The sequence below is a fragment of the Phaethon lepturus genome, unplaced genomic scaffold, assembly GCF_000687285.1.
Source record: "Phaethon lepturus isolate BGI_N335 unplaced genomic scaffold, ASM68728v1 scaffold12703, whole genome shotgun sequence".
In the NCBI taxonomy this organism is placed as follows: domain Eukaryota; kingdom Metazoa; phylum Chordata; class Aves; order Phaethontiformes; family Phaethontidae; genus Phaethon; species Phaethon lepturus.
Genome location: NW_010527018.1, coordinates 3612 through 15722, shown reverse-complemented (window position 1 = coordinate 15722; position 12111 = coordinate 3612). Strand labels below are relative to the sequence as shown.

The following is a 12111-nucleotide window of genomic DNA, read 5'->3' as shown; positions in this document are numbered from 1 at the left end:
CTGGACGTCCTCCAATCCTTCGCCACCCCGCTCAGGTTGAAGAGAAGAGACTTGTGCAGCTGGGCGAAGGACTGCTCCACCAGCAGCTTTCGGCCGTGCTCGTGGGAGGGCGTCCCCCGTAGAGACACATGGGAGGTTTGGTAGAGCCTCAGCTCAAAAATCTGCCCCTGGCTGGAGGCGTGGTAGGAGTTGTGGCTGAATTTGATCTCTAGCTGAGCCATCGTCAAGCGTTCGCCCTCCTCCAGCACAGAGAGGTTGAAGTACAGACGCTTCTGCAGACACAGCAACCTCTGGGGCTGCCCGTTATGAATGAAGTGGCCTGACAAAGAAGGAGAAATAGAGGTGGTGGTGGTTGAACCCCATTACGCCGAGCAAGGATCAGCCTCCCAGCGCTCCAATTTAAGCTCTTGGCTGCACAGCAAGAGGAAGATGGGGCTGACGAAGGCGGGCAAGCCAAGCACGCCCGCAGTCATTGGATCAAGACGACAAGGCTGCGGTAAGGGCTACCAGCCCGATGGCACGGGCTTCAGAAAGGTCTGGAGGCGCAAAGGCTAGCCTGCGGCTCCAGCCTGCGGCACTGGGACACTACAGCCGTTCCAGCATCCCTCCACTTAACATCTTGGGGCGTTATTTTTCCCCAGCTGTAAATATCTCCCCCCCCAGGACGGGGGGGTGGGTATTGTGGGTGCCAGCTGTTTGGGATGGAGTGGGAAGGAGGGCAAATAGCAGCAGACTTTAGGAACTGGGAAGCTGCCTGTTTTAGCCAGCCCTGGGTTTCCATTGGAAACCTGGAACCACGAGAGAAGTGAGCTCCCTGGTGTCTTGAGCCCTAGAGGACACAAAACAGTTCCCAAGGAACTGAGAACGGCTCAGAGAGGCCACAGGTTGAAGCAGGCAGATGTGCCGCATGGTCAGCCAGAGGCACAAGGACAAAATTAGGAACTGGGAAGCTGCCTGTTTTAGCCAGCCCTGGGTTTCCATTGGAAACCTGGAACCACGAGAGAAGTGAGCTCCCTGGTGTCTTGAGCCCTAGAGGACACAAAACAGTTCCCAAGGAACTGAGAACGGCTCAGAGAGGCCACAGGTTGAAGCAGGCAGATGTGCCGCATGGTCAGCCAGAGGCACAAGGACAAAAAGGATGGGGGGGGGGGACGGACACAGCCAAATGGGCGAGCATCCCACCCAAAGCTGGGTGCTGGTCTCACTCGCCGCACCCACAGCCACGTTACCACCACCCAGGCGCGGAGTCACCTCCACCACCGCGAGCCCAACGGGTCAAAGCCAAGTCACCTACGATCAAACCAGCATCTCTGGACTGCTCTAGGTGACTCCAGGACAGATCCTCACACAGCTCCACACCCCCGCCCACTGCCTCATTTACCGACTCATTTCTAAAGTGTAAATAATTATCTACAACATCCAGAGGGACCAGAGTTTACACAGCAGTGATTTCTCCTGGCAGACTGATTCTGGCCACTGCCCTGTCCTCCCCCAGCCTCTTCTTTCTACACCCAAGAGACAGAAAAGGAAGGATTGGAGCCAAGTCTCCCCGCCCAGAGATCAGAGGGGCCTCCAAAAGACAGGACCCAAACCACGGCGTTTCTGTACCTTGGTCAGCAAAGACACGGATGATGTTCCCAGGGACATTAAATTCCTCCACCCTACAGGCATCCGCCAGGTCTTTGTTTGTAGAAGGCAGCATCTTTCTCTTCTGGAAGATCCTCCAGAGCACAGACGGCACAGGAACGGGGGTTTTCGGGCTGGGCTTGGCGCTCAAACCCAAGGATTTTAACAGTAAACTTTCCTGCAAACTTAACTCCATCGCCAGAGCCGTGCTAAGGAGAGCCCAGGCCAGGCTGGCTTTAACGCCGGGGAGAAGCCACATTGCTCTGCTCTGCTTCCCGCAGACAAAGAGCAGCCCGGGCTGGGGACCTGAAGACAGGGGCCAGGGGGGTGCTGATTGCCTGATTGGAGCCTTTGATCTGGTTAGTGCTCAATTAGCAGAGAGGGATTCCCAGGATTGGGCAAAGGGTGTGAACGGGCCCTCCAGGCTCCCCGGGACCTGTTAACCCTTTGAGGCTGCGTGGCAGGAGGACAGCCGCCCTCCTCCCTCAGAGCTCCTACCATCTCTCCCACATCTCCACAGCATCCAGGTCCAACAACAAAGTCCTCGGTGGCCGGAAAGGGCTGCCATATGGATCTTCCCCGTAGAGAGCTGCCGGCGAGTCCAGCGCTGCTCCATCCCCTGCAGACATCCCATCCAGATCCAGAGGGAGGCACAGATCAGGGTCTCCTCTCGCTCCCGTCCACCCACACCAGCTTTTTCTTTTTTTTCCCCTAACCACAGCATCCAACACCTCTCTCTCAAGGACATCAATCCCAGCACACCAGACCATCCGCACACACCGCCCTGCCCACAAGACACGCAGCCCCAGGGCCAGCACGAAAAGCCACCAGCACCCACCCCGGCACCGGGTCCCTGCCCCAGCCAGGCAGAGGGAGCCGGCAGCCTCCCCGTTGGCACAGCCCCTCTCTAGCCATCACAGCAAAACGCAGGCAGCACGCCCGACGTCGCACACACCACGCTGGCCGACACGCTACCCAGCTAAACGCTGAAGCCTGGACAAGCCGGTACTATGAAATGCAGTTTACCCCACACGTGCCGACTAGGTACCGCCGTTACCCCAACTCGGCACCGTCGCTGCCCCAACTCTGCTAAGACCAAGCGGAAAGAGGCCTGGGATGTCGGTTCCCTTCACTTCCTCCTTCCTGCAAAACCCGCTTGAAAGCCAAGAACTAAAGCACTGAGATGCACCCCTCTGAAGCCCTGCTAGGCGATGACCAGCGAGAAGGTGACAGATCCTGCCACAGCGTGGGACAGTTTCCATCAGCCCAAGTCACATTTTGCTTTCTGTTTACCAAGGAACTTTCCCCGTGGCTCACACAACAAGCCTGGAGTTGAATCAAGACGACAGACCAAAGAACAACAACAAAAAAACCCCAAAACAATTAACCACCCTCTGATGCCTGGAATTAATGCCCTGGATCCCCATCCACTGCCTGTTGTCCCCAGCCGGGAGGGAGCTCTGCTTCCCAGGGAGCACACAGGAGCTGTGGGTCCTGGCCCCACGAGAGGGGAGCAATAGCACAGTCTTGGTCTGAGGGGCTGTAAAATCCACAGGGCTTCCCAGCAGAGGCACCCAGCCCAGCCTCAGCCACCCTGCAAGGCTCAGGGCTGGCGCTGCCTGGAAAACCAACGCAGGGAGCAGAAACTACTTTTTCTTTACTTGAGCAAGCAGACATTGCTGGGTGAGAGTCTAGAGATCCCTCAGCAGGGGACTCTGCAGGACTGGGACTGGCTTTTTAGGCAACTATAGGACTTACATAGGCTTTTTAAGCAAATTAACTCTCCTGGCCCTCAGCCAGCAGGCCAGGAGGCTGGAATAATGCTCCCGGGCTGGGTTTCCAGGCGGACCTGCACACGGGAACTGTGCTGTGCCTCCAGATATATGTGGGCAGCTCTGTATTAGTGACCCCTCCTGAGGAGGAAGGCTCAGAGGTGCACTGCATCACCTCTCTAGTCCCTGCTTGGCAGCTAGAGAAGAGCTGGCTTTGGGCTCGCCTCGCCTGGGACAGCGATGCCAACGGAGGAGAGGACCTTTCCCTCCCCAGTTCAATGCGGGGTCGGAGGAGCCTTCAAGGGCTGCTGAGGAGGGGTTGGTGGGAGGTCCAACAATAAAGACAGGGGAAATCACGAAGGGACTGAGAACAGCCAAGGGATGAGGTGACAGAAGAAACACCAGGGGACCTAAAGCCAGCTCCAAATCCTACCTGGACCAGCAAAGCCACCAGCCTCTCAACTGAACCAGCACAGACTGGCTACAGAAAGCACGTCAGCATCGGGTGAAGCCTGGTCACAGGCAAGCCCCGGAGGGGCCTGATCCTGTCAGTGGTATCTCTTCCCCGGCTCCGGGCAGGGGACGAAGGGGTATCGGGGATGAAGTTCTCCTTGTGCCTTTCATTTGCTGGGTTTGAGTGCAGGGTCCTGGGTCAGTCCCCAGATCCAGCCAGGCCGCCCAGGCTGCAGCAGCCACACTTCCCTTATAACCGCTTGTCTTTTACAAGTCCATTCTTCAGGTGCATCCTGCGAAAGAGAGCACAGCAGACAGTGAGCCTTGGTCTCTGCACAGACTCTCCCTCCCTTATTTTCACAAATCACTACTGAGGGTCAGACCTGTCTCGACAGGCTCACGCAGACAATTTGTCCCCACTCAGCCAGACCTGCTCTGTGGGAGCCGGCATCTTGTCAGACTTCGTGCTCACCACATGAAGTGCAGATGCTGCCCAGAGAGGACAGGCTGAAGCAAAGAGCCAGTCCTACACTGTGAGCCGGGGAAGGGGTGGGTGAGGACAGCACAGAAAGATGGATGGACGCAGCACAATGCCTAGGCACGGAGGTACAAAGTCCTTCCCGATATCTACAGCAATGTTTTACACTCTCTGTCAAGGCAGCCTGCTCTTCTGTCTTCCAGCCCAGTGGCAAACCCTCTGACAGCGGCTGCAGGGTCCTGCGAGGTCTGCCAGCATCCCTTCCCCGAGTCCACAGATGCTGTACACGCGTGTCACCCCGCCCTGCCCACATACCCTTCTTTCAGAGCACTGGGCAGCTGGAGTCCAGCCTCTTTCTTCTTGGCCGTTGTGGTTTTCTTGCTGTCCTCCACGTCGTATTCACGCACGTCATTCACCTCTTGCATCTGCCCCATCAGCACCTTGGCCACAAACAGGACGATGTACTGTGGGAGGAGAGACACTGTCAGCCACTAACTCCAAGGCTTAGAGCTGTTCCACCCAACCTACTCACACCCATTTGCCATGTGGGACCTTTCTCCACTGTCCTCGGCCCCGAGAAGGGCAGGGCAGATCCCTCTGGGATGGCCAAAGCCCTGGGCTGCCGCGGATGACCTGCAGCAGTGGGAGGCAGCACTCCTGCAACTACCCTTAACTGATTTCAGCCCACGGGATGAGGAACTCGGACGCTACCCTGCTCTACTCAGGGCTGAGCTTGCTGACGCGAGCCATCCAAGCTCTTTTCACCCCCTCCCCAAAGCTTCAGGGGATGCCAGAGCATTTACACCCATAACAAGTTCCAGCCTGCTCCAACTGCTCTTATCACTCCCTCCCCGTGGATCCCAGGGTGCAAGACAGTCTGAATTAAAGCACAGAAGAGCCCCCCGGGCACTGACACGGGTTTCCTTCCTCCCCTCGCAGCCACCCCTCGGTCCTCCAAAGCCTCCCCCATCCCTGCAGTCCCCCAAGACAGGCAGGCAGCAGGCGCTACGCAGGAGCGGCGGCGGAGGGAGAAGCTAGCGTAGGGGTTGCTGAGCTTCCCCTACTCACCAGAAACCAGTAGATGTTCATCAGAGTGAGGACAAGGAGCAGAGCATTGAAGAAGAAGTAGAAGGGGATATTAGGGACCGACTGGAGGCTGGAGTAGCAAGTGGCGTAGAGCACCTTGAGGGGGAACCAGTAGAGACGGAACCAGAACCTGCCAGGGCAGAGGGAGCAGGGTGGGTTTAATGGCCCACGGGGATCCCGGAGAGGCATGAGACCCAGCAAAGCTTCCCCCAGCACAACCTCCTGCCTCCAGGCAACCCTCGTACCCGGCAGTCCCTGCTCGCAGCATCTGGCTTGGGTTCCCAGGCTGGCTCTAGACAGGATTTCACACAGACCCTGTGAAAGGGCAGCTACTGAAGGGAGAATACCATTTCTGTGGGCAGAAAAGGCTTGGCACCAGAGGCAGGGCAGAGAAAGAGCTTTCTCAAGGTAGAGAGGCAGGTTTGCACTGCAGATTCTCTCAATTGGGTGGGGGACAGGAGGGGAATATAGCCAGAAGGTTTTCTTAGTCCTTGCGCATCTCTAGTTTATCGCTAAACACCTTCGCTGTTCTCCTTCCCTCAAATTGAGGGCTCTTGTTGCCACCCCTGCTTTTCAGAGCAGCTCCCAGAGAGGGAGGAAGGAGACAAAGGAGCAAATGAGGAGTGACGACCTGCGAGTCACCCGGCTCTATTCAACTTTTTTTCCTCCTGCCTTGCGCCAGGAGGAAGAGCAAGGCTGGAATCTGGGACAGCCCCACGTCCTGTTTCCTTCTTGCCAAAGTGCTTCTTACTGTTCAAACCAAAGGAGTGGGAAAATGGAAACAGCTCCTCCTCCCTGGGGTCATTTGTCAAGCTGCAAGCGAGATTTCACAGGCACTTCTGTGGTGACAGACAGCAAAGTGACTACAGAAGGATTCCAAGCCCAGCATGGGGTCAGGCTCTGCAGGAACCTCTTCCCAAACAGTTTTTGAAAGGGCTTGTTCCCATGCACACAAACCCAGCCGGCTGTACCCCGGGGCACCGGGGAGGATTGCAAAAGCTGGCAAGGACAGTTGGAAAAGGGATCAGGGCTGGGCAGGCAGGCAAACTCACCAGCTGACACTGAAGATGAGGCAGCCAACGTTGGAGATGACGTCGTTGAGGCGATGATAGACTCCCCCCCGGTGCTTGAAGTAGACATTGAGCTTGGTGAATTCCAGCTGGATGTCATTGACGTCGTGCAGGAAGAGCACGAGGACGCCCACATTGTGGTACCTGTGGGAAAGAAGAAAGCGATGGGGAGGCGGGTCAATGTTAGCACCCATCACACATGGCCCATCACGCCAACAGCAGACGGACTCCATAAATAATCCAGACCAGCAAGCCTGGCACGGCACAGCACGGCAACGTGCTGCAGGGCGGGTCTGGTCCCATGCAATGGCTCACGAGCACTGGGATTGCTGCAGCAGCACGGACACAGGAGAATCGACACCAACCCCGCACGAGTCCTTCTGCTACATGCCCGTGAGATGAACGTGAGCACCGAAAGGCTGCAGCTTTTGCTGTGCAGCTGCCCAAAGCTGGCTCAGGCACATTGCAGAGGAGCAGTGTCACAGCCAGGGACCTCACCTGAAAGCGTAGGAGAAGGCTATGAGGGTCAGCGTGACCACGTGGTGGAGAAGCATGACAACGGAGTCCTTGCGCCATGTGTCCATGTAGGCGGTGGCATAGATGGAGTGCCCGTAGAAGCTGCACTGTAACAGGTAGGCGACGGCGATGTCCGTAGGCACCTCCATGCCCTTCTTCCAGTCTGGGGTGGGACAAAGACACGCGGGTGAACCCAGAGCCACGAGCACAGAGCTCCCATCAGCAGCAGAGAGACAGGAGAGCAAACAGCAGGGAGCAAGCAGCAGCCCGAGCTGCCCCGAGCAGCCCCAGCACTTTGCCGTGCTCAGGCGCTCCAGCTCCCTTTCAGGGGGTCATCACAGATGCAAAGGAGGCAAAGGCTGGAAGGGAACCCAGGGATCCTGGCTCCCAAACCCTGCCTTTGGCATTAGCCCCACTCCCTCTCCTAGATGGAAGGGAGAAGCCTTGATTTACTTCTCTCCTGCTCTAACTACTCAATCCCACTCCACCCTGTAGCTACACATCCCGGGGCCCTGCTGTCCGCAATAGCCACTAGGTGACTCTGTAAGGAAATGAACCTAAGGAAATGTACCCACAGCATCACAGAAGAGGCAATTTAGGGGTTCAGTCTTCTCTTTCGCTCACCCCAACTCTCCTCGTTCAACCCGGATGTCCTATGACATCCTAATCCATACCCGCTTCTCCCTGGTTCTTACTGTACCATAAAAGACAGATGGTGGGTCGTAGAAGAAGGGGTAGTCTGTGAAGAAGAGCAGGTAGATGCCATATGACCAGGATAACGTGTAGAAAAGCAGCTTCCAGGCACTCTCAGGCATCTTGGCAGCATCTTTCGGCTGCAATTTGCACCATTCTCCGAAGGGCTGCAAGGAGAGGGGAAAAATATCATCACATAGGGCAAGAAAAGAGAGGTCCTGGGAAGCTCAGGGCAGAGAGCACCAAATCTCCAAGAGACTTGAGCACTACATGCTGCGTGTGCTACCAGACAGGGCAAAACCAGGGTTATGAACCCCATTTTTCTGGCCACCTTCACAGCACAAATAAGGAGGTCAAAGAGAGAGCCTGAAGCAGGGAAAAACATGAGGCTATAGATCCTTCCACTCGGCCTTGGCCATGGTGGAGAGCTGCGAAAGCAGAGCCTTGCGGAGAAGGCAGAAGCCTAGAGCACATGTCCCGCCGTCTGGGCACGACTCCATCGCCCTCGCTCCAGGAGCAGGGCTGACCACAGCTGGCTTTTGCAGAACAGAGTCAATAACTAATAAAATAAAAATCAAATCCTATCTGCACGAGGAAACGCAGAAGAGGAAGCTGTAACAATACTGTCCTGTGCACGTGGACCTCGCAGCACCGCCAGCTCCCAGGAAAGAGCCTTTCAGCCGAGGAAAGGCTGAAAGTCCTAAACACGCAGCCGCTGCTGCTCCCCAACCAGCACGAAGACTCCCCTGAGCGTGCAACCAGCATCGGAAGGGGCCAGCTTTGCAGGTCACCAGTCAGTAAAGGCTGGGGCACCAGGGCCTCTTGCTCTCTCACAACCTGCCCATGCCCGTAGCAGCTTTTCTAGCTGACCAGCACTGAAACGCTGCTGGTTTCCCCGCGCCCCGCTGTGGTTTGCAGCACCCCTCCTCCTGGTGTGGACTTGGAAATAGGAGGCAAAGCCTCCCCAAATACGGCCAAGGCAAGGGGAGGGAGGATGAGCAGGTCTGCAGATTGCTCCTGCTAATCAAAACGAAACTTTCTCACCCCAAGTGCCCCACGCTCCCGAGGATGATGAGTACCACCCAGCTCTCCCGACACTCGCGCTCTGCGACATCGAGACAGCTGAGCCACCGAGGCCAGGGACAACTTGGACATCGCCGTAAAAGCAAAGCCCCAGCATTAAACAGCCTCAGCTCCCCAGGAGGAAAATGGAGCAGCTGATGCTACCTTTCGTCTTGGACTACACGCCAGAGAGCGAGCGATGCTGCATGCTGAGCGTGCCCTTAGCTCGGCCGGGGCTCCGGGCATGGATGTTTTCCCTCCGTGGCAGCTGAGCAACACCAGGCACCGTTTCTGCTTCTCATCACGAGAGTGACAGAGCCATATCAGCCCGGCCAAGCTCCGTAGCCCCCGGCCGTGGCTGCAGGGGAGCACTCAACGCGGGGGAGTGTTGCTCAAGGTCCAGAGGGAAACATCACTGCCTGAAACACAGATAACACCCAGAGGACCCCCCCACCCCCGGCTGAGAGCTCCCCGGGGAGAAGCCAGATAAGCTCAAGATGAAAACAAAATGCCTGCAAAGTAACCATACCCTGCCCCAGGTCAGCACTTTCTGCAGCCGGAGCCCGGCTCCTCGATGCTCAAAGGCTATATTAAGGCCCCAGCTGTCCTCAGGCAGCGGCTGATCTGGCTTTTAGCCCCTCTCTGCATCAGATTTTCAAAGGCCTCCACTCCAAGCATTGTCCCAGCCTAAAAGTGCTTTGTTCTAAGCTCTGAATTTCCCAGCACTGGTCAGACCTGGAAGCAGCAGCCCTACGAAGCTCTGCCAAGTTGTCCACATCCCCTCCAGCTAGAGGCACAGCGCTGGCCACCCCCTGCGCATCTCGCATTCAGAGCGTGGCCGTCCTCATCGAGACCAGGAACACGCTGCTGCCAAGGCTCCTTCCAACAGGAGCCATGGCAGGAAAAAGAGGAGGAAGCTTGAAGGGTGAATAAATAATGCAGAGACAGAAAGTCCTGAGCCCAGAAAGCATGAATTATTTGTGTCTCCATACAGTGGAGCACAGAGGCAGCTCAGATGTGGGGACAGCTCACCACACCACTGTGACAGTGAGCTGCAGAGCCCCGTACCACTCCTGCCCTCCTCAGCTGGGGCTGAATTTAGGATGCTGAGCTCAGCCTCACATCCCTGTTGCAGCCTCGCTGCTGATCGCCAGCCAAGCCATTTCGCTGCTTCTCTGCATCTACCTGCAAAGGGGGAAGGACACCCTGCTTCTGCCCCGGGTAGGCAGAGCTGATGACAAGGACCATCAGGCGTGGGGCTGGCACACGCTACTGAGACAACCTGCGTTTCACGGACCCTCGGACCCTCGGCAGAGATGGCGGCAGCGCGGCAAACTGCCGCTGTGAGCCTGCAGGCACGGCAGCAGCTCCCAGCCTGGAGCGAAAACAAAACCCAGGGAAGGGCTACTCTGCTCCAGCTTGTGGTGGCTAATGCTCAGAGAGGTTTTAGCCCTCGCTGAGGATACGGTTACTAACAGGTCCTGGAAAGAGCCCTGCTCCCATCTTAAATAGCCACGGGGCATCTCAGGCTGTACCCTCAGCACTACGGAAACGGGAGCTGGCTCTGGAGCAGACGCAGGGAAGGCTCGGAAGAGAACCAGCATCTCCCAGAACACTGACCCACATGGGGGTGGGGGGGACAAATTAACGTCGCCGGGGAGGCCCCACCAGAACCTGGACCGCCGGCACAGGGAAGCGCAAGCCAAGGAGAGCGCAGGCCAGCTCACGCCAGGCAGGAGGCTCATCTGCCCTCTCCCCAGGGGTGGGAGATGCACAAGGTGGGGGATGTCCTCCTGCTACCCGGCTGCCGTTCCCATGGCAACGGTGCAGAGATGCCTGTTGCTAAGGGTGACGGGTGCTGCAGCGGGAACAGGGGATCTGGCTCTGGCTGAAAGAACCCAAGGCTCTTGGCAAGTGATGTAATGGGGCTTTGCTTAGAGGGCGACCGGCTCTTCCTCCCTCCTCCTCCTCATTACCCGCAGGTAACACAAACCTTCCCAGGCGTCTTCTGATCCATGTGTAAAATTAAGCGGTCTGCGGGACGTGACCGCTCGCCCGCAGCATCGTCCGGCACAACCTGGGGGAGTGAGTGAGAGCGCACCGCAAGAGCGGGTTGGAGCTGGAAAGAGGAACCAAATGGAAACTGTCGCTGCCCACAGCTCTGCTGAAGTGTCAAAAAAATACTCGTAGCAAAAAGCAAACACACACTCTCTCCCTTTTTACAGCCTCCGGCACTAGAGGAAAGCAGCCAGTCCCCTTAAATCTACAACCGGCTAAAGCAGCAGGACACAAGTCCTTCCAGCAACCTGGCAGACTTGCAGTGATGGGTCATGAATTGAGGTTTGTTACAGAGGGATTGTATCCCCCAGACCGCCCCCATCGCCTCTGCCACCTCCCCAGCCTAGAGACAAGGGCCCAGCCGAATCCCAGCCGTGCCACGTCTGGCTTCTGGGCACAACGAGTTCCCCAGAGGAACACAAAGGAATGGCTGGCACGAAGCATCCTCGGCCCAGGGAACTGGCAGTTTTACATCAGCTTTTACTCAATGCAGATGATAATGATGAGCAAGCAGAGCTTCAATTCAAAACCTGGCCACAACTAACAGCTACTGCCCCTTCCACAGCAGCGGCACAGCTCCGCGCAGCCCGGTGTGCATCTTCTCAGAGCTGTGATGGTGCCTTTCCACCCCAAGGAACCACGTCCCCTCCGTACCCAGCCTGGACACCGCTCCCAGACCAGCTGCCACCCCCTGCCACATCAGGGATGGGGCACAGAGCCTGCAGAAGATAAGACCCCGTAAAAAGTCACTGCTCTCTAAACCCAAAGAAATTAGTCTCCTGGAGCCTGTGGACCCACGGGCAGTGGCTGTCACCCCACCAGGAAACGGGAATGAACCGAGCACAGCACGAAGAGCCCCAGCTCTCATTGCTCCATCCCCACACGGGTAGCGAGCCGCTCAGGGCCACAGTTCGTCTGCCCGCACAGCAGCTAAGACACTCGCAAGATGTGTTAGGCCCTGGACCACACTTCCCAGATAAACATGTAGAAAAAGGCACTATGACAACAGCAACAAGACAACAGGTATTATTTCTTCCTCAGTTCCTCTGCAAGCAGTAAAATTTGCCCCTAAGAGAGAAAAGCAACAGAAGACACTCTTTGAAGACACGACACAGCTGCCCACAGGGTGCTGCGGGGGCTGAATAACCTCATTGCCCTGACTGCTGACACAGCGGCACAGGGAGAGCGGCCCCCGCTCCGAGACGCAGCAGCGCAGCTTCATTCCCCGGGGTGAAGAAAAGACCCATTGTTGTGGCTTCCTCCCCTTGGGTTTCCAGGGTTTGTGCTTCTAACAGTG

General features: G+C 56.9%; 2 protein-coding genes across 2 annotated transcripts in view; both read right to left on the bottom strand.

The window, feature by feature from the left end:
* Nucleotides 1–1822, bottom strand: part of GDF1 (growth differentiation factor 1) — a 2416-nt gene extending 594 nt beyond the window's left edge. The window contains 3 exon segments of the mRNA XM_010283265.1: nt 1–6; nt 9–319; nt 1609–1822. The exon segment at nt 1–6 is cut by the window's left edge and continues 594 nt beyond it. Of these exon segments, the coding sequence (XP_010281567.1) occupies nt 1–6; nt 9–319; nt 1609–1822 (531 nt within the window).
* A 2021-nt stretch (nt 1823–3843) lies between these two features.
* Nucleotides 3844–7868, bottom strand: CERS1 (ceramide synthase 1). The gene is made up of 6 exons (XM_010283264.1): nt 7702–7868; nt 6984–7164; nt 6468–6629; nt 5398–5545; nt 4645–4793; nt 3844–4144 (listed from the first exon to the last, which is right to left on the bottom strand). Exons 1-6 carry the CDS (start codon nt 7814–7816, stop codon nt 4102–4104), a joined length of 798 nt encoding a protein of 265 aa, XP_010281566.1. The 5' UTR covers nt 7817–7868; the 3' UTR covers nt 3844–4101.
* Nucleotides 7869–12111: the final 4243 nt, after the last annotated feature.

What these genes read in the sequence shown, in the direction of transcription:
- CERS1 (XM_010283264.1), bottom strand. Translation starts at nt 7,816, where the DNA reads ATGCCTGAGAGTGCCTGGAAGCTGCTTTTCTACACGTTATCCTGGTCA. An exon ending in GCCTTCTCCTACGCTTTCAG is followed by an intron (nt 6,630 to 6,983) that starts GTGAGGTCCCTG and finishes TCTTTCCCACAG; the next exon opens with GTACCACAATGTGGGCGTCC. An exon ending in CCCAGTGCTCTGAAAGAAGG is followed by an intron (nt 4,145 to 4,644) that starts GTATGTGGGCAG and finishes TCTCTTTCGCAG; the next exon opens with GATGCACCTGAAGAATGGAC.